At 39.0% G+C, this 27,394-nt stretch overlaps 2 protein-coding genes across 3 annotated transcripts; both read right to left on the bottom strand.

Moving 5' to 3' along the window:
* Positions 1–678: 678 nt before the first annotated feature.
* On the bottom strand, positions 679–17,189 carry LOC131234463 (uncharacterized). Its single transcript, XM_058231363.1, has 7 exons — positions 16,905–17,189; positions 14,973–15,098; positions 8,109–8,315; positions 4,323–4,419; positions 2,633–2,736; positions 1,418–1,469; positions 679–1,301 (listed from the first exon to the last, which is right to left on the bottom strand). Exons 1-7 carry the CDS (start codon positions 17,117–17,119, stop codon positions 1,077–1,079), a joined length of 1,026 nt encoding a protein of 341 aa, XP_058087346.1. The 5' UTR covers positions 17,120–17,189; the 3' UTR covers positions 679–1,076.
* A 9,004-nt stretch (positions 17,190–26,193) lies between these two features.
* Positions 26,194–27,130, bottom strand: LOC131235309 (uncharacterized). 2 transcript variants are annotated; one of them, XM_058232452.1, is made up of 2 exons: positions 27,072–27,130; positions 26,194–26,971 (listed from the first exon to the last, which is right to left on the bottom strand). In XM_058232452.1, the coding sequence occupies exon 2, from the start codon at positions 26,906–26,908 to the stop codon at positions 26,363–26,365; it is 546 nt and encodes a 181-aa protein (XP_058088435.1). In that variant the 5' UTR covers positions 26,909–26,971; positions 27,072–27,130; the 3' UTR covers positions 26,194–26,362. The 2 variants fall into 2 exon arrangements, with proteins under 2 accessions (XP_058088435.1, XP_058088434.1); XM_058232451.1 differs by having other exon boundaries at positions 26,194–26,969; positions 27,064–27,083.
* Between the last annotated feature and the right edge of the window lie 264 nt (positions 27,131–27,394).

The raw sequence follows: 27,394 nt of genomic DNA, 5'->3' as shown, positions 1-27,394 counted from the left end.
GGTGGGTGGTTACCGGGCTTGGAAGAGGAAGAGGAGGAGGTGGTTGCCGGATTTGAAAGAGGAAGAGGAGGATGAAGGAGGGAGGGAGAGGAGGAGGTGGGTGATGCTGGTGGGTGGTTGTCGGGCTTGGAAGAGGAGGAGGATGAGAGAGGGAGAGAGAGAGGTTGGGATCGGGTCGGGGTAGGGTTAGAGAGTCAGGTTGAGTCGGGTTTCGGATCAAGTCTAACCGGATCGAGTTTCGGGTCGAGTTGGATCGAGTTACTGGGTAACTCAACTTGGTTTGAGTTCAGATTGGGCAAAGCTTACTCGGTTCGGACCGACTCACCCATTCGGTTTGGGTCAAGTCGGATCGGACTGAGTCAGACCAGTGGAGTTAGCCGGATCAGGTCGTCCCGTGCCCACCTCTAATTGAATGGTCGTGATGAGGAATGACCAACGGTTGAGATTCAGTGAACAAGTTACGAATGAGAGGTTAAGATTGTTAAACCAATCTGATTTTGGCCGATGACCTATCTACAGTAGATTCCACTACTTGGAAATTTATTTCGAGCTGTGCCATGTTTACAAATCCTCGGCGCCTGTGTATCAATCACAACACTGCCAGAGTATCAAACAACATCCCTTCAGTATTATGGAGTTTCTGAAAGGAGAACAATACATAGCAGAGAGGCTCTGCGCTAGAGCAAATATCCATTTATGGAATTGAAGAAGGGAGTCTTAGACCATTCATCAGGTGGGTCACACCATGAATGGGCCTTTGGCATGAAAGCCAGACCTGTGCAGTCATGAATTTTGGCTACATATTTAAAAGAAAAATAAAAATAAAAATGGACAATTGAGAGAGGGTCCAATTTGGGCGTACAAGTATGGTCCATCTAATGGCTAGACCAGCCTGACTCTCTAACAACGGCATATTCATGACAGGGTCCACCTGATGAACGGCCTTATGCTAATCCTTTGCTCCCACATGCAAACAAGAAGCATAGATCTGAAATACAAATGTGCTCATACATCATGGCCCACACCAAAATTCCACAAACATTGCTGGAGAGATGTCACTACCGAAACCCATCCCTTCAGGTCCTTTGGAATGCAACAGTCGCAACACGGGAACCTTCCACCCCACCGAACATAAATGTGGGGTACGTCTGGACATGGTTGAGGTACCGGAACGGAGGAGTCTCTCTGCAATCTTCTTCTTCCTTGGGTGGCTCTGAATCCGGCAGTCCAACACACCTTTGGTTAAAACTGTCCACCTCATGGACCAGTTCATCTTTCGTGCTGTTGCACGATGTGATCACCTGCACAACCAGCACCCAAGATAGACGGTCAGCTTGCAAACACACAGAAGACCCAGTCATTTCCTAATCCAGCTGATGTTATTTTAGCTTTGATGAAAGAAGATCAAGGAGCTAACCAGAATTCCACCAGGAGCAATCAACTTTGAAAGCGACTCCCAATACATGATCCTGTAAATAACAGTCACCAAAAACAATGAAGAACACAGTGTAGAGTACAAGCATGTAGCAGCTGTTCCACATGACTGGGGCCAATGGTTTTGTGAACCAGACCACTGATCCAAAAGGCCTCCCAAGTGGATTGGAGATTGCCCCAAAGATCTTCCGACCAGAAGAACCTAGCCGTCCATCATTTGGCCTTTTTCTGTGAACTACTGACGTGTTTTCGTTGCTTTTAACTGTTTGCAGCTGACTCATCAAAAGGTCAGGATCAAGGATCTTCCAGGGCTTAGGTGATCAAATGGTGAAGATTGCCAAACTATGGGCCCTACCCAAACAAATCCCATTAACTAGGACACTGCTTGCATTCCAGTGCATCAGGAGCTGACAAAATCTCTTCACTGTGTCTAAGAAAGCCTTTGAACCATAGGATCAAGTCTTTTCAATCGTTGGGTCCTTACTCATCCTCGGTGGTAGACTCACACGAGTTTCAACACTCATGGCTTCGAGTACCCATTGTGGTGAAAAACCACTGTGGTGTGAGTGCGTGTAAAAAGCAAGTCTTTTCAATTGTTTAAAGCAACGCGCATTGTTGATGCTCAGGAAAAATTGGATAATGAGATTTAGTTTCTAAGCATGCTTACATAATTTATTTATGGAAAACTCCAGTGTGAAAACCCACAGCGAAAGTTCACTCTGGATGTACCATTGCCCATAGCGAACCATCTGCACAGGAAATGGGTACTGGTCCTTGGCCTTTTGTTTACTTGCCTGTTAGTATTCCGGACAGAATAGTGGCAGTGGTTAATTGTTGTGAATATACAGTTGAACAGTGAGATTGACAATAGCTCATCACGATTTTCACATGCACGGGTGATCAAACAACCGGACAAGTGGTAGATGCATATGGCAATCCAGGCTGTCCAAGTCATGGGCCACATTATAGATGGGAAGGAGCTTGAAAAAAACAAACCGACTGAACAATCCTTATCATCTTTGAGGCTATCAAATGGATGGTTAATAATAAATTTGTCAGGGGGTTCCGAACAGCACAAAAACCCGAAGCCAATATCATCCCATTAGTGTGGGCCTCAGGGATACCGTGATTAAAGATTACATGAGAAAAATGAAGACAGTTGAGCTCGACAGAGAACAAAGATGTAGAGAGCCGTTACCTTTTGATAGGGCCATCAGGGTGCAGTCCAATTGCATCCAAGGTCCCCTTATCCATAACGAGTCGGAATTGTTTCTCCAACTTCGTCTCAAGGACATCATCGACCTAGAACAAATGTATTGCGTAAAGGACAGCACTAAGTCTGATTGAATCATCAACTAAAACCATTGATTTCAATAGGAGCAGATACAACTGAATGTTCAGAGAAAATAGCCAGTAATATACATATACAAAACCCAAATGATGGAACCCCAAACGAAATAACAGTAATTAATTAAAGCTGAATCTGTTACCAATCAAGAGTGCAATCCTGTGGAAAACATATTACATCCCATACATCACACCAGTTAAAAGATGGTTGGAGTTTCAGGCAACAGAAACTAGTGGAACCCTTGGCAATGCTGAAGGGAATAAAAAATAAAAAAATAGCATGTACTAAATTTTGTGTGGGTCACGAGCAACAATTCCAGGCAATCTAAATCGGGGACCCATTTTTAGGGTTGTCAACAGGTCGGGTCCAATTGTACCTGTGCCCGGCTTAACCAGGTTCCGGTCTTGCCAGGTCGGGTGCATTTTGCGTGTGGATCTCATTCTCGAAAACCCAGACCGTGATTTGACCAGATTTGGGTAACCGTCGGGTACTCATTAGGTCTCTGGATCTAGGTTTCAAGTTGTGGTTTGGGACAAATAAGATCATTTACATGGTTGAGCACACCCTATGGATGGGTTAGATTGCACATGTGCCACTTTGACACGTGCATGGTATGTAAGGAGGCACTCTTATGTGAGAATCAAAATAATGGACCATTGAAAGAACTCTCCAATGGTCCATTTTTGACATGCATATTTCACCTACAGAATGATTGCCAACCTGATTTTCAAGCCATGGCACATGCACCATGGGAGCAAACGTGATGACAGCCTAGAGCCAACATGTGCCACATGGAAAAGTAGGATTCTACACATAGAAGGGCCCTCATGAATGATGTTATTTCAGCGGCTACAACTACATGATTGATACTGCATGTATGGACTAATTCCTTGGAGCAAAGGAAGAAATGAGCTAGTAGATGCAACGCAGGAATCCATCTATCCACTTCCGCCTCATTGAGAAACTCACTGCTCTATTAAATGAAAGGCAGATGAATCATTTGTCCACCTTTTGACTGATTTTTTTAATTAGATTTTGCACTCTGTAGTCCAAAGCTGGAATGGAGTCAACTCAGAAGAATTCCAAGACAATCAGTGAGTTTTTAAATGAGCATCGATTTCTCCCAAAGTTATCACTACAAACATGTGGCAGTCCATTGCCTTTTTGCTCACCAATACTTACTTTGAGGTTTATTAGCTGTCTTTATTCTTGTGACTTTTTTCCTACAATATAAAGATTAGATTTTAGATTTATTAATTTCTATTCTGGATTACATATAAATAACAACAATATAGTGCAGAATACTTTGCTGGTGAATTGGGCTTCATGAAATCGCTGGTTAGACACTCCTCTGTGCCACTGGATTGGTCAATAACATACTCAGCATATGCCAGAAATCTCTTCAATTTCATTAAGAATGGAGATTATTTCATGCACAAGAATTATAATATATTCGAACAATGAAGAGGTGTGTAAAACAGCACAAAATCTAAAAGGATGACAGCTTCAGCAACATAATCGGAATTTTTTGAAGACATACCAAAAAGTTGATACTGGTGAATCCATCACGAGCGGCAAGGTTCCGTGCAAGATCAATTGCTGCTTCACTGTAATCAGTTCCAGTCAAATCCGAGAACCTGAATGAAATAAATCACCAGAAGTCTACTCATTATGATAGTTTTAGAAGAGTTGTAAATGTAAAAAAAAAAGTGGGGCAGGGAAAAATAAAGTATTGAAATCCAGGAAGTGTTGCTTCGGGACAAAAAGAAGAAGAGAAAATTCCTAGTAGCCAAAACAAGAGATTAATTTAAACATGCATGTGAGAACCACAACTGAGTTTCTTTTCAAATCATCTCCAATGATTTGAGGTCAATCGCATAAACATTTTAGACCTTTCATTTAGCATAACATTTTCGCACTTGGCATTTACCAGTCATCATGTGAGCTGTAGGCTTAGAATCTCATTGGAAGCATATGAGACAATGATAGAACTGGACCAAGTCAACTCATGTTTTCAAGCAATCAAGTTGGTCAGACCTGGTCAGTGTTGGAACACCCACACAACTTGGGTTTGGCTGAAATAACCAAGAACTAAAAAAGCATGTCAAAGTCCAAAATTGCAAATATCACCAGGATCCAGATATATAAATGCAAGAATTGCACAACAGTTCCAATTTCTTTTGAAAATTCTTCTACTGTTTTTTGTCAATTCAAGACAGGGAAAGTGGGATTTGCATTGTTAGAAGGGGGGACTATCATCATCATGCATTAATCCACAACCTTTTCAACAAGTCAAAACCTCATCACGCAATTTGGAGAATGCCTGAGTTATGAGGCATGGCCTCTCTTCGTGTTATTTTCTGTTCTTTTCTTGAGACATGCATGCAATACTGATATAAGCAGATATTGTTAGCCCATTAGACATTTAGAATTTTTGGAGTCATTAAAATGTTTTTCATTCTGCTATCCTTTTTTTAGTTTAGGGTTTGTCTGATGGCACCAAATATCATGATATTTCATAATATTTTGCACTAGATTAGCCTGTTTAATCATGATATTTGCTCCAACCAAACACACCCTTAACATGAAACATGTATGTTTCAGGGTTTTCTTGAAGTAAACAATGCAGGTTAACAGGTTTAGCTTTAACACAACATCAATACAACACCATTGGTGATCATACCCATCGATCTGAACCATCTTATCAGGCACCTCTTGTATCGATCATATTCCAAAAACTGGACCAATTGGAATATCCTTCACTTGATAAATCATTTACTTCTGGCTACGCCTGACACTTTAGCAATTGGCACATTAATGACCTGGACCACTTGATAGGATACTATAGGCCATGGACAAAAAATTGTATAACTTCGTTGTCCCTAATGGTCTGTCAATGCATTTTTGTTTGGGTGCTTGCCCGTAACTTCATTACCTGTCCAATTATGAACTCATTATGTGATTATTTGGACAAAGGTGAAAATTTATAATCATGGCTGGTCCAAAAGGAGGAATTTTGTCGTTGGACTGGGTATCACAATGGGCAGTATGTTCTTCCAAAACAAAGGCTTTTCTCATATTTTTGTTTTTATTGATAACAGTGCTTTACTGCATAAAGTTTGAGAATATCTTCTTCTTCTTCTTGAAAGGTAAGTAGGTAACCCAACTATTAACATTTTTTTTTAAAAAAAAAAAGGGCAAATGGCTAGAAAGCTTACAACAAAATCCTGGCCATCTCAAACCAATGGTATCAAGAATATCATTATGGCAAACTAAAGAAAAGATACAACGAAACTACAGATCAGACATATTCGTGAGGTTAATTTACTACTTTGTGGATATCACACTATACGGCATTTGTGATTACAGAAACACATAATTTATTAAATGGTGTATGCGCTAGACATAATATGATGTAATATGCATGAGAGGAAGAGAAAGATCAAGAGAAGCGCTCACTTTTATTCCAAATCTATATTCATCAACTCCATCTCATACATATGACCTCAGAGGTCTTTGTACATGCCTAAATAAAAATGAAGAAAGATCCCAAGAGAACTTTCAAATCTAGATTTTACTAGTTTTAGATCTAAATCATATCCTCAAGATTGACTAATAAATTTCAAATCCAAAAATGGAAATGACAACTGTCACAGAAGATCCTAAATCTTAAAATAAAAATTCTCGAAATAACTAGAATATCACAAGTAACTGTTGTTTTACATCCAGCCTCACAAGCAAAGAGGGTCCATTCTGGATACTTGAGCAATTGGATCGGTAGACCATGAAAACAAAAACAGACCACTAAATTGAGTCGTTAGCCCTTGATGTGGTCCAAATTCTCAACCTGACCAATTTGGAAATTTGAAGCCATGTTGTTAAAAAACAGTTATGTTATAGCCATAAAGGCCACTAAGGAAAAGGTCACTCCCATTACGCAATATGAGGGTGAAAAAAAAAAAGGCCGTATAGGTCCATATTGGCACCGTTAAGGGGCGGATACACTGTTACAGACTGATATGAACATGAAAGGGCCTATTTTGAAATTTTTTATTTTCAATTTCTCTCTTTTTCCACTTCTTTAATCATGTCAAACATGAAAGAAGCTTAAAAACAAGTTTAAATTAGATGTAGGATTATTTTGAGGATCAAAACACAAAATTGAATGGGACTTGATGAACGGAAGTGGAGTGGACCGTATTGGGAAATAGAAGGGCTAAACTATCATTTTTCCCCTTCATTTTCCCATCTTTTTGTTTTACTTAAATGTAACAAGCACCGATCCACTAAATTATGTGTGACTTGTGTTTGGAACCTAAATAGTGCTCACATAACAGACCTATAATTGTGTTATCAACTCATCATTAATTACAGGTAGACTTATAATCTTTGTAACATATTGAAATTATATATTTAGAAGCTTAAATATGGGAGTTTTACTGTTTTAGAGCCAGTCTCAGGTTAACAGGATCAGGCAGCCCGAGACAACATTCTTAGCAAGGAATGGCCTGTTACACCTTTAAATACATGTTCAAAACCAGAAAGGAATACATATTTTGGATCCTCACATTATTCTGAACATTTCCAATATCTTTTTTTATATTTTTTCCTTCACAATAAATTTTTTACTGTTACATGGCTGTCATGGCTGTTACAAGGGCCGTATTGGCTGTTATAGCTTTTATCGTAACAATCACACAGTTGGCTGTTACGCAAACCATTACTGTTACCAAATACCTCAACTGAAGTAGTCTCGATCAGCAATATGGATGGTTAAATGAACCAGATATTTATCTCAAAGGTCGGATCTATCCAAATTTTGAACAGGACCATTTGATCAGCCTTATATGTGTCTGATGCACGATTTTATTGCCTGATCTTTGATCGGCCAGATTATGTAGCTATATGGGGCACACCTGATGGTGATGGATGGTCAGGAAGCATCATGGTAACACAAACATTTTAGACTATTCCCCATGTCGCCAACTCATTGGACATGGGTATCCATTTCAATATGTATCGAAAAACGATAGTGCAAAAATTTGGATAGCTAAGATGACATCAATGTTTTAAAAACTGGACTGAAACCAGCCACAAAAATGGACTGGGTCAGTGCCAGATCAACTGGTGGTCAGTTATTATTTTCTCAACAAAACATCATGGACACTGCATGAATGTTGAACTTGATACCACCCTTTGATTTTATTTTTCTTTTCATTTGGTTATTCCTTTTCATATGCCATGGCAAACATTTTAAATAAATAAAAAATCGTAGCTTTGTAATGCCTTAGAAAATATAGACGATCTATGGAGTTCCAACCAGTACCCTTGCTTTACGAGTTCTTGCAGAAGCAGACCGTTCCCTGTTCCGATGTCAAGCACGCTCCAGTTGGACAAGTATTTGTTGACCCCTTCACCAGACTCGGAACTCGAACTCTCATCATTAGCCAAGTTCTGTGTACGGCCTTGAGAAATGTCGACACACAAGTTTTTAGTCCAGCTTGCAACAACCTCCATGACATCATTCCCAAACCTAAGTAACATGAACGAAGTTTAGAAATTAATATCATGAATAATGGACAAAAATAAGGATTGAGTTATACCATACCATGTTATTATTCAAAAAAAAAAAAACAAAAAAACTTGCTACTTTAACTATCAGAGGTAAACAAATAAACTAAAGAATGGTCTGGCTAATACTGCTTAAATTAGTTGCTCAGTTCATCAATCAAAACAAGCACCAAGTCAGTTAAGCATCATAAGAAAGTGCAAGTCAAGTTTGATGCTCAGCTGCCAACCTGATGCATCAAACTGACATTTCAACTTCATGCTAGGGTGTCCCCTGTAAGCAACGTGTGCTGCCATTGAAGAAAGTGCAAGTAAAGGCAATTAGCAGGTTGCATCAAGTTATTCTACTTTAGGGGTCTGCACAACATGAGTTAATTCAGTTACCTTGCTTTTGTTAAATTGTGTTAAAAGATGTTTTGATTTTTTTCACAGCACAGGAAATGTAGGGGGGACAGAAGAAACTTGAACATGTGGATATGGTCTTTGAGGAAAGATCAAGAGGTCAGATATTTTGATGGATCGGTTCTTTCCTTCAATAGAGTGTGAGATATGTGGTTGGAACTGGTGGCTTGATAAATGGACATGTAGTTGTGTTCCTTTTGAGGAAAGATCAACAGACCTGATAAGTTTGATGGATTGGCTCATCACTTCGATAGAGTTATGAGATTTGTAGTTATAATTGGGGGCTTGATAAGTGGTGTGGATGAAGTGGGACCAAGAAAGAATCCAGAGCCCTCCCTCCCTCCCTCCCTCCCATGGATTGGCTCTTCACTTCAATAGAGTTATGAGATTCATAGTTAGAATTGGCGACTTCATAAATGGTGTGGGCGATGTGGGATCAAGAAAGAATTCGGTGCCTTCCCTCCCCCCCTTCAATCCAAATGATCCTAGAAGAAGACAGTTCGTGTGGGAGGACTTAACGGATATCAGAAATAGTTGGGATTTGCTATGACGTCCTGCAGGCAACTTTAAAACCCGAAGTATATGTGATTTCTCACTATGGGTTTTTATTGGTTAGATAATCAGCTCATTGACTTACCTCTCATTGGATGCAAGTTTACGTGATCTAAATCCCCAAGAAGTTCCAGCGATTCTAGACTAAATTGATTCTTAGTTTCAGCTGACTGGGAAGAGTGTGCATTCCAGGAATTGTCCAAAGGGCTCTGTGTGGGCGGTATCAGATCGTAATCCAATTCTCTTAGTCTAGTGAGGATTCTTGGGGTCTGAAACCCTTTAGATCTGAATTGGCATGGTTGGAGGATGGCAACTTTATTTTGCAAGTGAAGGAATAGTGGGCTGGATTCAAAAGTAGAAGGTTGGGCAGTTCACAAGCTAATGCCTAAGCTCCAATTGTTGAAAGGGAAGCTAGGAGATTGGGCAAAGTCTAAGGAGTTCGTGGCCCTTATTAATTGCATTCATCTCTGTCGTCCGGACCATTCTTCCTTGGATAGACTAGGTTTGACATAACTAGTGCTTTCTCGGTGCGATCCTTCTATGATATTCTCAACAAAGACATCATTAATGGCGAAGAGGTGCTAACAGATCAGGTCTGGCATTATCATGTCCCCCCAAGATCGCAGCTTTTGGTTGGTTAGTAGGGAAAAAAAAAAGGTTCTGACAGTAGATAATTTGCGAAAGAGGGCAATGGTTATCCTGAATATTTGCCTGTTGTATGGGAAGCGAGGAATTAGTGGATCACTTATTTGTTCACTAGACCTTCATTAATCAAATCTGGGTAGACATCTTCTCCCAGTTCAAAGTCTTGTGGTCCTTTCCTTCATCAGCAAGAGACCTCTTAAAAGCTTGGCATGGAGTTAATTTGGGAAAACAAAGGACATAGCTATGGAGAATGGCCCTACTTGCTGTTTGGTGGTCTGTATGAGAAGAGATAAATGGAAGATGCTTTCACAACGAGAGTAAATCGGTGGAGTTTGCATCTCAAAGGGCGAGGCTTCTAGTCACAAAGTGGGCTTCCACCATTGATATGCTTAAGGGGTGTAATGTGCTTTTTCTAGGAATGTAGCTGGGTAGCTATCTTAACCAAGGTATTTTGTATCGGTAATGGTCGTCGTAACGGTGACCACCGTTACCAATATGGGTATTGGCCGTAATGACCGATACAGGGCCACAACGACCGTCACGACCCTCATAACTGTTGATTTTTATTATTTTTTTTTTTTGCTTGGAAATTTCAGAAAAAATATTTAGGAAATCCAGAATAATGTAAATGTTCCAAATATGTATTCATTTTTTGTTTTGAACATGTTTATAGTAGCGTAACGGTCCACTCTTTGGTAAGAGTGTTGTATTTGGTTGTATGGTGAATTTATGAACATGGTTATGTGTCTCTAATATTTACACATCACAATCAAGAATTAGAACTAGAAATCGGCAAAAGAGGCATAAATAAAACTTTTTTGGATTAAGAAAAAATGGCCCTCAAAGCTACTATTTGCCCAAATCACCTTAATCTACGGTTTTAATCCTAAAAACTATAGTAAGATTGGTTGAAATGTGTTATAGAATAATTTATGGAAAGTTTTTGGAATGAGAAAACTAGAAAAAAGAAGAGATAAATGGATTTAAATTTTTTTTTAAAAAAAAGTGGCCTTTTTTTTACTGTTAGAATGGTAAGGGCATTATGCCCTGTAACAGCTGTTATAGCCCCCATAATGGCCGATACCCAATAAATTAACTCCTTCGTTTCATCCCTTGTATCACGTAACAGGCACGGCCGTTTCCTATACGTATTGGCCTTTATGGTTGTATCGTAACGGATACAGAATACCTTAACCTCAACGGCTCGGCTTTGTTTCCTTTTCTCTTTGTAGTTTGCTTTCGCTGTTTAATAAATTGCGTTATCTTTCTAAAAAATGCATCCTCATTTAAGAGGGAAATCTCCTTCGACCTGGGAGGGCTCTAGGACAAGGTATTAAAAAACAGTTATGTTACAACTGTAACAGCCATTGTGTGACGGTAATGGTGGTGCCCATCAGGTGATATGGGACCATAACAACCCATTTGAATGAGGAAAAAAAGGGCCCATGACGGATGGATACTTTTTTTTTCTTTAAAAAATCGACCGTTACAGGGCTGTAACAATTGTTACAACCCATATCGTAACAGCCATCGCTATTGTTATTGAATACTTGTTCCAAGTTCGGTTTTGATTGAATATATGTTCTAGGGGCAAATCCTCCATGAGAAGTTTCCCCAGGCTATTCAGGCTCTCGACAATGGAAGTTTGTTGCATCTCACAGGTGGCTTCTTATGAGGGAGGGAATGTGGTTTGGTCCTCGGTTTATCATAGATTTTTTTATGATGTCGGGGTGTCCACGCCCCCTTTTTTAAGCGAGACTATTCCCTGTGGATGCACGTAATCACCCGCAACCACGTGCATCGGGTAATGCCTGTTGGGTTTTATCATAGAAATTTGGAAGGTCATGAGATTGAAGAATTGGCTAGCATTCTATCTTGGTCCTCATTTTATCATAGAAAATTTTCAGGTGATGAGATTGAAGAATTCGCTAGCATTCTATCTTGGTCCTCGTTTTATCATAGAAATTTGTCAGGTGATGAGATTGAAGAATTGGCTAGCATTCTATCTTGGTCCTCGTTTTATCATAGAAATTTGTTAGGTGATGAGATTGAAGAATTGGCTAGCATTCTATCTTTGTTGCAACAATCGTGGGGGACCTTTTTTTCGTGATGACTAGGTGTGGAAAGCCAATACCTAGAGCAGATTCTCAGTGAAGTCCTTGTACTTGGCAATGGTGGGGATTTATAATCCGGGCAATTTGGTTCCCATCCACTACATTTGGTCGTTTATAGGTCCTCGGGTCTTGGCTTTTGTATGGTTAGTGGGCAAGAACATGATTGTTATGATTGATAATCTCTGGAAAAGGAGAATGGCTGTCATAAATGTTTGCATTCTTTGCTTCAAGGAGAGGCAGAATCGATAAATCACATGTTTATCCATTGTTCCTTCATGTAAAGAGTATGGTAGAATTTTGGTCTTATTTCAAAGTTTCGTGGGTGATGCTGCAATCGAAAGGGGAGCTCCTTGAGGCTTGTTATAAACTTATAATGCAGGAGAGGCGCCAAGCTGTCTAATTGTGTGGCACCTATCTTTGCTTGCAGTTCTTTGGTTGGAGTTGTAGGAGTGAAACAATGGCTCCTTCCAGGATAAATACAGTCAATAAGATGTTGTTTTCTCCAAAGCTCAAAAATCTGTAATGGGATTGGATAAAGCATCTTTTGGTTATGGGTATTGTAAGGGTTTCTTGTGAGGGGTTCTAGGGGTTTCCCTCCACTTTGTTTCTAATAATGCCTTCGTCATCCTTTTTTCTTCTAATAAAAATTTGTTTCCATTAGAACAAAAAATAAAAATAAAATAAAAATTTTAACTATAATATTGCTTAGAGCTATGCCCTTTCTATAGCCAGCTATGAAAGGCAAAGTGCCAAATCTTGTCCTTCGCAATTTTTTGGCACCTTTTAGGGCCATTTTCACAAAGTTGGGTCTTTCTCAGGATAGACCAATCAAATTGCCAGATAGGCCAAATACAGTGCTCAACGTTTTTGGACTCAATACATGCAGAAATAGTAAATGTGTTTTTCCTTTAATAAAGACTAAGAAACCATGGTTGAAAATTGATGCAGCAAGTGTGCATCGGGCCAGTTTGGGCAGTGATTTCTTGTAGATCAGAATGCAGGAAATACTGAAGAACAATCACGGTAGAGAAAAGAAAAGGAAATAATGACTGTGGGATGAATCCCAATAGTCCACTAGCCATAAAACTAGGGATCATGGATCAAGCATCCTTCTCTCCTCTACCGAATGAAACCAAAGGAAAATTTCCACACTTGATTCTATATTCAAGAATAGACTAAAAGTTGTTTACAAGCATGATGGTATTTATATTTTGACGAACAAGAGAATACCCTAATACTGGAGGGAAATTCTAATTTGCTTACCTGTTTGGATAACGGAATTTAAGAGTATTGTAACGTAAAAGCACCATCATTATGATTTTCCAATGTTTGTTTAAACACATAATTCGGCACGTACTTCGTTGGTTAAATGCAAATATAATAGGAGACGGGTAAAAGAATTTGCAATCATTACAAATTTACAATACATTGCAGTAGTATCCTTTCTAAACATAGGAATCGGTGTATTTTTCTAGTTGGTCTAACATCTCAGTAATGTAAAAGTATCATCATTACACTTTTACCATGCCAATCTAAACATATAATTCTTGGTCTAATTACCTATTGACCAAGAGAGGTTTTGTAATTTCTAAACATTGTGCTTATACGGTTCATTACAATGCAATATATCTATCCAAACATGCCCATTAAGTGTGTTTTGGTTAATTCCATTATTTAGTTTTATAAATTTAAAAAAAAAAATTAAAAAAAAACTATAAAAAAAAAAAACATCAAAGGCATTTATTCAATAACCAATAGATAAGATACGCACGTGATTCTCCACGACTGGACTAATCAGGACCATCCAATTGGACAGGTGGAACAACAAAACCCAAACGGACCATTGAAATGGGTCTAGACATCTCATCCATCCATAGATCTGATCCAGATCACCAGATAAGACCATAGGGGCCCATTGATGAGTTCCAGATCTATAATTTGGAAGGCAACTCCAGGTCAGTGATATTGATGTGCGAATCGGATAGATCTTTGATCAGGACCATTCGATGGGCCTGACATGGGCCTAACGTCCAATCTAATGGCTTGATCTTTGATCAAACAGCACGTGTAACCATCTGGTTGCATCAAAACCCCTTAGAGCCTTGCAAATCAGTCACATAACACATACCCGCACCAATAACTGTCTCCACATTAAACTTTTTGTTACTATAGATCTTTGAGCAAAGAGCAAAGAGCAAAGAGCAAAGTTTTCTCATGTTAGTTGTCCTTTCAAAGTTTTTTTTTTCTTGTTTTTTTTTTTTTTTTTTTTAACGATATTATACATGCATTTGTTGTGTATTCTTCTTTTTCTTTTTTCCTTTTTAGAGAAATAACAATTTCACTAAAAAGATGTTTTATAATTTTCTTAATGAACTAACAGGAAATAACACTTTACAAGGAAAAAAAAAAAAAAGAAAAAAAAGAAGAAGAAGGGGAACTAACCACTAGGGGATTAGAGAAGTCTAGATTTTGCAAAATCCTATCATTTCTTTTGTGTGACTCCACTGAGCAAACATGTTTAATACCAAGACTGATGCGTTTGGCAAAGAGACAATGGAAGTAATAATATATGGGGAGGTAGACGAGAGGATGTTGCTAAGAAAGTTGTAAGAAAATGACCAGGCAACTTTTCAGACATATAATTAGGAATCAACAATGCTTGACCAGCGCATGCCTTTTTCTTTTATCATGTTGTCATGTTGAGGTCTCTAAAAGAAACTGGGAGTAGAAATCCCATCAAGTCAAAATACACAGTACAATAGTATTGAAAGATGCATACAGATGAAGACATGAATATTTACATCATCATATGTAGCCCATAAGAGGAATAAAAACAAACATACACACACAAAATAAAAAGAATCAATCTCAGTCGACATTTTTCCATGGTGGTTATGAGCAGTATTTACCAAACTTCACCAGTGTGGCCATGCTCATGGAAATTCGCCAGTTCACCTGCATATGTGGTATCCCAATAGCTTTGTAAACCCAACACTGATGCTTCCATTTCAGCATCTGGCTCATCCTTGTCAGAACTGTTTCCATGAAATCAGTTTCAAACGAGTATCAAAAAAAAATGAAAATTCAAGGTCATCCATCAATAAGAAGGTTCAATATATAATGACACTCAGGCTGCGTTTGGGGCAGTATTCAATTGCATTGTAATAACTAGTTCAATTGTGAGGGAATGACCAAATCGCAAACAACATAATATTATTCATGGCGGGGAAATAATCCTCAAATTGCAATTACATTCCTTTTGTGCCAACTTATGTAACATATTTGCAATTGGGAGACTAGCTCTTCAATATGAACACCAGGGCAGTTGCAATCTGGTCGTTTTACTCCAGGGAACTCGTAATTGTAATTCAATTCAATGGTGCAAACAAAGTTACAGATACAAACTTAAGTATTGATTTATTCAACTCACATCGATATGGATCCGATATGGCCATATCAATCTAGCTAATATTAAAGAAACCAGATTTTATAGAGCGAATGAGGCATATCGAAGTTGATTGTCATTTTGTATGAGAAAAGGTTGAAGCAAATATTATTATTAACTTTCCATAGATGAAGTCTAAAGATTAGCTAGTTGGTGAAGTGTGATTTAACTGTATACTTTCCAACTTGCGCATGATCAACTTTTATGCTCCAGCTTGAGGGGGCGTATTAGGAGTTAATAAGGGTATTTTGGTCATTTATTTTCAAACCCTTTATTCTAATTTCCTCTTCATTTATTATTATTATTATATTAATAGGGCACTTGAAAGGGGTGTAGTATAAGTGTATAACTCATATTTTTCACTCTCCTCTATTTTCTTCATTCTATATTTCCAAAAGCCCTTCACTACAACTACAATAACTTAATAACCACTAAACATCCTAATTACGATTCTGTTTTTCTTTTCTTTTTTTGAATTGCAAGATGAACAGTCCCTAATTACAATTTAGGGGTTAGTCGGTATTAAAGAGTGGGTTAGCCTATCTTGGTCATTTTCATTCTAATTAATTGGATTGTTTTGAGCATCCAAATGCGTCCCTGCTAGCAAGGGTTTAAGCCTCAACGACTCCAACTGACTCATTTTCACATCCAACTGACTCATTTTCACCCCGAATCGAGTCAACTCGGCTGAGTCACCACGTTCAGTTCTGACTCATGGTGCCGAAAAGGATCAACCTCAACAGAGTCCGGATGAGTGCATCTGATCCAACCGGGACTAGTTGTCAAGACATGCATAGTAGAGACTGCAAGAAGCAGTCCCAGTGGTGATTGGAAGGGGAAGTGTGCCTTTTCAGTTTCAAATTCGAATATAATGTGATTGGCTGGGCAGAATGCTTTTGTTGTAGCTGATAGTAGCATCCAATCCGATGACACTCTTTTGCTAGAAATGGTGTTTCTAGAGCTTTTCTTGTAATTGGAAATTTCTATCCATTACCTTAAATGGATAGCTAGCTTTTGTTTTTTGCTTCCTCTTTCCTTATAAAATCTCAGTAATTTATAAATAAAAAAGGCATTTTTTTCAAATGCTAATAAAGAGAAGTTATCGATCATCCCAAATTCCCATTTTGGACGGAAACCTAAACGCGCCCTCAATCCTCCGCTCCAATTGCAAATCACAATCTTCCATCCAGCTGTATTGTTTGTTATCATCCAAATCATTCTACAACATTGTAATTGTTTCTTCCTTTCTCACCAAAGCCGAAGTCTCCAAACAATCAAAAGGCAGCATCAGATGCAAAAAGATTTCCAATTTCATCCTTTCCCAGCCAAAAAAATCCCAAACAAGCAATTGAAAGAACGGAATCTGATACACTTCCAGAAGCGATCGTCGATGTACCTGTAGTCGGAAGCGGCACGGAAGGTGCCTATGGAGAGCGCATCTGAGGCGTCCACGTGGCGCTGATCATCGTCCAGCGTGCTGCCGTAGTCGCTCTTTATTGACCATGAGTCGGCGGCGACGGAGCGGTCGTCGTCGGAGATCAGGTCGGCCGTAGTTGGAGGCCGGGGCGGGAGGAGATCGGAGTCTTCCGGCGGCCATCGTATTCCGGCCATGGAGATCGGAGGGAGAAGGTCGGGAGCACGAAACCCTAAGGGAGAGAGGAGAGAGAGAGAGAGAGCTGAAAATAGTTCCGTTTCATGCGTCGCGACACATACAGATCGACTATGTGTCGCTGGGAGGGCCCATGCTACAAAAATTGATAATTATCATCCGTCCGATGGACACTCCCATGTGTGGGCCATGAACTGTAACAGAAGTTGAGGGACTAGCGGTTTTGCCTGTTGAATGTGAACCGTCCATTTTGAGTACCACCAATGGACGGTCAGGCTCGGCTGTTAGGATTCATTTTCTGATCATGGCCCAGTGCAACAGTGCAAACTGCCAAACATCGATCCATAAAGAGCGTGTGGCCCACTTGAGCCTTCGATCTGCTTTAATTTTGGGCTCATATCTTAAAATAATACGAACAATGAATGAACTACGTGGATAAAATACATACATCACGGTGGGCCCACAAAGCCCCTGCTTGGCAGACTCGGTCCCAGCAGGTCGCTGGGGGATGCATTTGTTTTATATCACACCATCCGACTGTATTTTCAGCTCATTTTGGGGTATAAACCCAAGAACGAATCAGATCTGAAAGTCAAGTGCACCCTACACAGGAAACAGTGGGATAATGGGAAGCGGATTGGCTCGTGTACCTCACACCAGCTATATAGCTGCGGTGTGGACGTCAGCAAGTTCTGTGGGTCTTATCATGATGTATGTGTTATATCCGAACCATCCATCCGTTTGGTGAGCTCGTATTAAGGCCTTAGACGAAAAATAAGATAGATCTAGCTATCAAGTGGACCACACTACAAAAAGAAGTGAGGATTGATTGTCTACCATTGAAACCCTTTTTGGGGTCACAGAGGTTTTGGATCAATATGAAATTTGTTTTTCCTCTTCATTCGGGTCTTTGTGACCTTACAAACAGATCGGATGGAAAATAAATATTATGGTGGGGCCTATGAATTGTTTAATGGTGAAAATCATTATCTCCGCTGCTATTTGTGGTGTGGTCAGATGATCTTTGGATATGATTCATTTTTTGGATAATGCTCTAAAATGATCTCTGAGAATAGATGAACGGTGTAGATATAATAAATACATCACTTTGGGGCCATGTAACTTTGATCTCCTTTGAAACGTTCGTGCAACTCGGAGCTTGACGAGCGTCGATGCTCGTCTTCACACGGCACGTATGACGTACACCAGTCAGTTCGCTTTTCGGGATAATGATGCCCACGGTTGAAACCTTTCTAGGGCCCATTGTAATATTTAGTTTGCCATCCAACCTGTTAATTCAGTCTTGTAGAAGGAAAAATACACTTGACTAGGGGTGTACATTGAGTTGAACTGAGTTGGGTTGGCCTCAGCTCGAATTGGCTACTGGTTGACCTCAGCTTGAACTCGGCTTGGCTCAATCCTCAAGCTTGACTGGCCAGCTCGGCTCGATTCAGTCAGCAACTCGGGCTAGCTCGGGTCGTATTCGCCATTGAGGCATTTCCACAAACACCTGAATTACAACTTCAAAAACCCATTGTTTTACAAACAGAGGCATGATTTTACAGGTGTTTTATCAAACACCTTCTAAGTAATATAAAAACCAAAAAATTTTTAAAAAAAAAGAGAGAGAGAAAAAAAAGGTATTTGTTTAATGTACATACCTTGCTTGCCACCAACTAAACCTTCCTTGCCGTCAACCACATTTCGTTGAGTCATTTTATCAAACAGTTGGTGAGCAACATCAATGGCAAAGTAACCGAGTCACTAAACTGGTTCAATCCGAGTTCGATTCGAGCTGGATTCGAGTTGGATTCAATCCAAGTCGAGTCGAGCTGGGGCCTACTCGAACTCATTTTCGAGCTCAAAAAATCAGCTCGACTCAGCTCCAACTCAACTTCGAACCGAGTCGAATCAAGCTTTTTCGAGTCGAGTCGAGCGAGTTAACCGAGCTGGCCAGCTTGTATACACAATTACCCGTAACAGCCTCTCACAAGACTTTTGTGGCCCCCGAAAAATATATTTTAATGGTGGCGTTTGATCACCATTGTTTCCCATGGTGTGGTCGAGTTGATTTTCAAAACTATTTCATAACTGAGGGCCAAAGTAGATATAAAACATATACAACACGTTGGCCCCATGCTGCACAATACATCAACTTAGCCACCTGATCCATTGGTAGATTCCGGACTGTGGAGCCCATGTGACTGTGGAGCCCATGTGAATCATGTGTCTCACATCCACGCAGTCCATCCGTTTATTCATGTCATTTTAGGAAATGATCTTGAAAATATAGCAGATCTAAATCTCAGGTGAACCACACCATAGGAAACAGTGGTGATTGACCATTAAAAATATTTGGTTGGCCACGAAAGTTTTGGATAAGCTGATATTTGTATGGTCTTTTCATCCTTGCCTTTTTTAAAAAAAATCTTATCAACAGGTTCGATGGAAAATAAATAATCCTGTAGCCCTGGGAAGTTTTTAATGATGGGCATTCAATCACTACTGTTTCCTGTGGTGTGATGGACTGCATGGATGTAAGACACATAACACATACATCATGGTGAGCCCCATAGGGATCCACGGCCCATCAGTGATTCCTTGGATACTGGATTCTTACAAGTGAGGCCCATCGTTGGGTCATCCAGACCGTGCATCCAACCATTGCTAGCTTCAACAATCCAACCATTGCTTCGCTTGGATCATTGCTGTAGATTTTATTGACCATTGGCTGGCAGGTGATGATAGAGTGGTTATGACCGTCCCTTTTGTGATATTTTATGGGGCCTTCCCATCCATTATATATGGACCATAGTATCAACAGTCTGGATCATTTAATGAAGTATACGACGCTCTGGCCAGGGATATGATAGGGTTGAGCCAGTCGAACTAAAATACGGTCCATCTAGTTATGTCCCCTGCAGACGCTAATTTAATATACACATAAGGATGATTGACTACCCACTCCTATCCGATTCGGTAGCAATTAAGTTGGGATTTTTTAATGGAAGCTACATATGTGATTGTTCTATAAATGTAATTTTTGAAAACCAGCCACCCATGGTTGGGACCATTGCACTGATGTATCCATCCACCTAGCCACATGAACGCTGCATGGATGGCTTTACCATTCCCAATGTTTGAGGCACCAACCGTTGTAGATAGGTATCACTACATATGTATTGTTATTGTCCATGTATGATACAACTGTGTCAGCTCAAAACAACCTCATACAAGGATGAATGATTTTAATAGGAAAAATCTATATTGTAAATCATTATTATCTCTAAATTAAATGTGCCTAAGTTTTACTTTTATCAAATGTAAAAATCTTATAACATATTTTTTAATTATAAAAAATTTATAGATAAAGACATTACAGGAATAGTTCTGATGTTTATAATTACATACACTTCATAAATTTTGAGTGCTTTTATAATCTTTACATTTTATTGTATTTCATATCACAAGTAATTTTATTATAGGCTTAATAAATTTTTTATTTAATTATTTGAGAAAATATATGGTAAATAATCTCTCTCTCTCTCTCTCTTTCTCCCCCGCTCACAGCCACTTATAATAATTTATGGCCGAAAACCAAATAGAATAAATTAAAACTTTTCAAGTATAAAAATGTTATAATTTAAAATTTTATGGGCTTCCCAAAAATCCCAGAAAGTGCTCCAATGAACATGGTTCAAGCCTCCTCCAAAATGGATCACAACAAATAGGGGAGGCATCCCAAAGAATCTCTCCCAAAGCTTTCGTTGACGATACCAACTTGATTGATTTTCAAGAAGGATGCTCAACTATATTTCATAGCTCCATTGTCCTATAAAAGTAGGAGTTGCAACCCCCTCTATGGCAGCACTCTCTCCCATTTAAAGGATAAAGATGTAATTGTGTAGATTAGATTAACTTATTTGTTAAACCTCTCTTATATGCATATTAAACTCTTCTTAATCAAAATAAACACAATTTAATTTTCCACCGTATTATCCCTAAATCTAACAATTTTGTCCTCTTCTATTATGACAACTACACTCTCTAGTTCTCTAGACAGAATGTCTCACCTTGTAATGGCGGCTTTGATGCCAAATGTTAAGAAACCAGCCCATATGCCGAAATCCCTAGATGGATTCAAGATGTTAAACTAGAACCTTGCACTAGTATTGTAACGCTAAGGACCTGTTTAGATAATGGTAATATTATAATGTAAAAGTGTGATGAGTATAATTTTATTGTATTTAATTTGACACTAAATTTAATGATCAAATGCAGATGTAATAGAAAATGGGTAAAGAAATTTGCATTCATTATAAATTTACACATTGAAGCAATTTTCTATCCAAACATAAGAATAAATGTATTTTTTCCATTGATTTGATATCACAATAAAATAATAAAAGTATCATTATTATATTTTCACCATGCCATTCCTTCCGAACACGAGAATTTTCGATCAAATTGCTTGTTATTTAGGGGACAGATGTTTTAATCGATAATCATTACACTTTTACAATTCATTATAGTTGTAATTTGCTATCCAAACAAACCCTAAAGCATAAGGAATTTTGAATTGCTAGTAGTATGATTACATGTGCGTGATCAACTAGATCTCAGCTAGCTCTACATGCACCCTTGTGCACATGGTGCAAACTTGGTGGATTTGCAGGACACTGTCTTGAGCCACGAAAAAAAAAATCCCATTTTTAAGGTGCATGGGGATTCCTGCATGTAGAAGAAACTCATCGAGATCAACATGCAATTCAAAGTTCCAAAATTGGAGGGATTCATGTATGGTTTCAAATTATTTTTTTTCTCTGTCTTTGCCATCTACCATTAGCTACATTGGGATTTTTAAACTTAAGGAGCACATTCAAATTTCTTTTTGAATCCAAATACTCTGCTTGCTATAAATAGGTTTTTTCTGTTTTCTTATAATGTGATTGGTCCATATTATCATTGACTACTGCATTAAATGTAATAAGTGATAATGTGACCCAATTACATTGCAACAAACAAGTTTTTCTTATTTGTGGTAAGCAGAGGATCTGATTTCTTTTCCTTTTTCATCGAACAAATTCAATAGTACATAGAAGTGATCCTATGACAAACTCATCTACGAAGAATTAGAGGTGGGCATCGGACCGAGTCGGATCGGATTAGGGTCAACCCGATCCTGTCCGAAATCTCCGACCCGACACACGGTTGGTCTGACTCGAAGCTCGTTCGACTTGTTCAGAGAAACCGAGTCGGATCGGTGTTGAGACTTAAATATTGCATAATTTTTCTCATTTATATCTTGGTTTTATGAACATAAATCATCTTAATATTCTATTTTACTCATGTATGTGTTGGATTGAAAAATGTGTTAAAAAGTAAGAATTTGATGCTCAAATTCACCAAGGCAAGGGATGGATCTTAGGAGATCAAGATTGAAGAATTCACATGCCAAAGATCCAAGAAAACCAAGCGAGGAATGAAGAGAATCGAAGATTTGAAGTGAAGAATCCTGAAATCGTCCTAAAAAAGTGTATTTTGAAGCTGTGAAGTTTATTTTGAAAAACTGTGCAGCAGGAAGTCTATTTTAAACGAACTATGCAGCGAGAAGTCTATTTTGGGAAAATACGTATATTTGAGGCGTTTTCTAGGGTTTTCAACTTTGTACGAAAATTGGAGTTCCCTACTTATAAATAGGGCCTCCTAAAACATTATTAGAAGCATTCAAGAGCAATATTTAGAATTTTTTAAGAGTTTTTAGTTTTATTAAAGCTTTATAAGTTGTTTTTTTTATTTTAGATTCTTTCTATCTTCCTTTCTTGTTGCTTTTTATTTCTGTAATTTAATTATGTTTTTCTAAGTTCCCTCTAGCCCAAGCTAGAAGGGAAGCACATGGGTTTAATATTTCTTTAAGTTATGATGATTAATTGTTTTAATGATGAGAAGAATGGTGTATGCATGTTTTTTATCCTTTTGTAAGATCCATATGTTTCCATCATATGAGATCCACATTGATGGATAGGCTTACCCTAAATTAATCAGATTTCCTAGATATGAGATGTTCTCAACCTGTTATATTCATATAGATATTGAATACTTAAAATCACTGGCGCTTGAGAATATATGTCAATGGTGCAAATTCATTATTTTCTAATCTTTTATATCATTTATTAAAATATTTAAAGTGTTTTATTTTCCGATTAGGCTGACCATAGTGCTCAGATCCTAGTTGTGTCATCCAAGTCATCATGATTTTAGAACATTAACTTATGTGTGGAACTTTGAAGCTTGGGTGTTTTTTATTCAATTGAATTACATCCATTCAAAAATCCAAAAATCAAATCATCAGTTAGTTTGTTTTGCATTTGATTTTTTCCCTTCTCGCAATTCATCTCCCTGTGGGATCGACCATGTATTCACAGGATATTACTTATGAACCTCTGCACTTGGAGGCAAGCAATCAATCGGGTTGGGTGCGATTCAAATGGTTAAAAACGGTGAAAATCATTATCCCATTACTATTTTCGGTGTGGTCATTTTAGTTTTATATATATATTTTTTTTCAAATGATTTAAAATGATCATGCAAAATGAATAAACGGTATGGATATAATAAATACATCATTGTGGGGCCCATATGAGATTGATACCGATTGAGCTGTTTGTACGTCTCAGAGCACGAGGCTCTGCAGTGGCAAACGTGCTTTGCACGACAGCTACGGCAACTTGTTGCCTATGAAAAGATATCTTTAGTTATGTAGGTCTGATCATGGAATATGTGTTATATCCAAACCGTCCATCCATTTGGCGAGCTAGTGTTAAGGCTTGAGACAAAAAATAAGATAGATCCGACTATCAAGTGGACCACACTGGAAAAGGTAGTGGGACCACACTGAAAATCATTATCTGTTGCTATTTGTGGTCTGGTCCAGATGATCTTTGGATATGATCCATTTTTTTGGATAATGCTCTAAAATGATCTCTAAATATGTATCAACGGTGTAGATATAATAAATACATCACTGTAGGGCCATATAACTTTGATCACCTTTGAACCATTCGTACAACTCGCAGCTCGAGGAGCGCCAGCGCGCTGAAGACAGGACGGATTGGCTACTCCCCCTGACACCGGCACCGTGGCCAGTGGTCGGTGATCTGTGGGGCCCATCATGATGTATGTATCTCATCCCTTTCGTTCATCCTTTTTTAAAGATGATTTTAGTGCTTTAACTAAATTATCATAGGGAGATAAATCTTAGGTGTACCACACCACAGGGAAACAATAGTGATTGGATATCCATCATTTAAATCATACTAAGGCCCACTGTACTGTTTATTTGACATCCAATCTGTTGATTAGGTCATAAAGACCCAGATGAAGGGAAAAACCAAAGATCAGCTTGATCCAATACTTTTATGGGCCCCAAAATTTTTTTAATGGTTGACGTATATTCAACACTGTTTCTTATGATGTGGTCCACTTGAGATTGGGATATACGTCATTTTTTGTGTAACACCATATAAGTATCTAAAAATATAATTGAACGGCATTGATAAAACAAATACATCATAGTGGGGCCCACAGAGCATCGACTGCCAGCCATTAGCTGGTGGCAGGGGAGTAGCGAATTCGTTTTCACTTTCCAACCACTCATCTTGGTACGACACGTGCCTATAGCTAGCTGTACATAGCTGTGTGCGGTACACCAACGAAGACTTTCTTATTGTACACAGTAAGTATTGTTGGGGCCCACCTTCAATGCATGTGGTTTATCCACGCCGTCCATTTGTTTTTGAAAATTATTTTAGTCGTTGAACCCAAAATTGATGCATATTCAAAGCTCAAGCGGACTATATCATAAGGAAAAGTAGAAGTATCAATAAGAGTTACTCCGGATCGGATAGGTTTGGATCTGATCGGATCCATTCGGATCGAGTTTTCGGGTCGGGTCGGGTCGGATCAGCGGCTATCCGAAGTCGACCCGAAAGATTTCGGATCTGAATGGATCTACCCGATCAACACCGATCCAGGCCGTCGGTTCGGTTCTAATCGGGTCGGAACGGGTCTGATCGGGTCGGATCCACCGAATCGAGTCTCTTTTGCCCAGCTCTACGAAGAATACAAACTTACTTATAAGTGGGCTTAAGTGGTTGGACTATGATACTAGCGACCCATTACTAGAACAACTCCACCATGGATCGAACATGGTGTTGGGTGACCGCAGAAGCACACAAAGATAAATTTAGCAAAGTATTCCAATCCCACAATCAAGGCCAATCACAAACACTCTAAATTTAAGACGAAAAAATTCTTACAAGAAAAAATCACGATACAAGGCAACAAATGCACACTATGAAAGCAAAAAATTACAAGAGATAGAGATTATCTAATTGGAACAAGCCTCGAATCACCCAAGCTACTCCCCTGGAACCCCATGAACGATTTAGAAAGCTCTTAATATCCCCTATTCTCGATTACACCCATATATATAACCTATAGGTGAATCATAATTAAAATACGAAACAATCCTGCACTTATGCAATTCTACGTAACTTACTTCTGTGCGATCGTTTGATGGCACCTTCGATGAGACTTCAATGGTATCAATATATTGTTGATGGCATCAAACTAAACACAAAAACATTCCAACGACTAAACATGTATTTTCTAAAATTTTTCCGATGGCACTTCGATGTCATCGACAGCTCATCGATGACATCAAACCCATTTCGATGACATCGAGCATGACACCAATAGTGTCCAACAACAAATCGTGAGATTTTTGGATTTTTTTGATGGCATCGAGCTGTCATCGACAAACCTGTTGATTTATAGATTTAAGACATCCATCAACACATGGCCCCAATATCACTTGATTGAGTGATCACAACCATTCAAAGAAGAGCCTGCAAAACGAATTCTTTCTCTTACCATCCATTGTGCATGCCCTGAATTGCAAAGGTATGATTATCCAATATTAATCCAATCCGACTCTATTGGTTGATCAGAGGTGGCCCACACGAAGAATCCGTACTACATCATGGTGCTCGTAATATATAAAGACAATCACAAATTAAAAGATAAAAATACAAATATATTTCTAATTAATTGTCTTTTCTTAAGAACGACAATGGTATTTGATTTGATTTGATTTTTTTCTTTTCTTTTCTTTTCTCTTTCACCACAAATACAATACACATGAAAAAAGAGAGTTAAAAAAAAAAAAAAAGGTTTACCGTTGGTCATCTAGAACTGATAACGGTTTCTTCAGTTATGGTCTCTAACGTAGGCCTCTTTGATCTACACATGCTCAACCTTGCCTTAAATTCAACAATACTATTATCCTCAATCTCCTCCAAATTTAATCTTGGCCCTTGATTTTCCACCCAATTTTTCTGGGTCTCAACATTCGAGGTTTGTGGGGACCCACTTGAGTCGGGCAAGATCCTAGCCTTCCATCCAGAGGACCGCCTCATGGCCGAATTAGCCGCCATAAACAACCCGGTCATGTCGGAAGGTGTAATTACAGAATTGACCCTTCGCATGGGGAACATGATGTAGACGTGGCCCATCTCCAGGTCCTCGTCGGCGGCAAGGGCTGAGAACCTCCGTCCGATGTGCAGCGACTCCGAGTTGACCAGGAAGTGGTTTGGGGTCTCTAGCATGAGCTCGGCGGCGTTGGTGGGCTGATCAAATTGCCGGATTTCGCTGCTTGGGAGTATTACTTTCAGGCCTTTGGAGTTCTTGGTAGAGATAGGGGAGAGGGTGCAAGAGATGTAGTTTCCCATGAGAGAGTGAGAGAGAGATGAATTGGAAGAAGAAGAAGATGGTTTTGAGGGAATTTGGTAGGTGTAGAGAGAGAGAGAGAGAGAGAGAGAGAGAGAGAGAGAGAGAGAGAGATGAATTAGTAGAAGAAGAAGATGGTTTTGAGGGAACTTGATAGGTGTAGAGAGAGAGAGAGAGAGATGAATTAGTAGAAGAAGAAGATGGTTTTGAGGGGATTTGGTAGGTGTAGAGAGAGAGAGAGATTGTGTGATGGGGTTTTTCGTTGGCTTAGGAAAGAGAAAAGGGAAAGAGAGGATTTTATAAAGGAGGGGAGAAAGTCGCATTTGTTCAGCGAAGATTCGTGGGCCAGTTGTGTGCTTGGCTTTGACATTGTAGTCGAATCCGCGTCTGAGGGCCGACGAGACGAGCCTCCTTTGCCTTTTCGTAGGTATCACACATGTTTTACTGCTATTGCGTGTGGGGCCCACCCTCAATCTTCTTTTCTCTTG

This window comes from Magnolia sinica, chromosome 19 (genome assembly GCF_029962835.1).
Source record: "Magnolia sinica isolate HGM2019 chromosome 19, MsV1, whole genome shotgun sequence".
Classification (NCBI taxonomy): domain Eukaryota; kingdom Viridiplantae; phylum Streptophyta; class Magnoliopsida; order Magnoliales; family Magnoliaceae; genus Magnolia; species Magnolia sinica.
Note: the sequence above shows the minus strand (reverse complement) of the source record. Positions and strands in the feature narration are given on the sequence as shown.

What these genes read in the sequence shown, in the direction of transcription:
- LOC131234463 (XM_058231363.1), bottom strand. Translation starts at nt 17,119, where the DNA reads ATGGCCGGAATACGATGGCCGCCGGAAGACTCCGATCTCCTCCCGCCC. An exon ending in CAAGAACTCGTAAAGCAAGG is followed by an intron (nt 4,420 to 8,108) that starts GTACTGGTTGGA and finishes TATTTCATTCAG; the next exon opens with GTTCTCGGATTTGACTGGAA. An exon ending in TTGCTCCTGGTGGAATTCTG is followed by an intron (nt 1,302 to 1,417) that starts GTTAGCTCCTTG and finishes CTGGTTGTGCAG; the next exon opens with GTGATCACATCGTGCAACAG.
- LOC131235309 (XM_058232452.1), bottom strand. Translation starts at nt 26,908, where the DNA reads ATGGGAAACTACATCTCTTGCACCCTCTCCCCTATCTCTACCAAGAAC.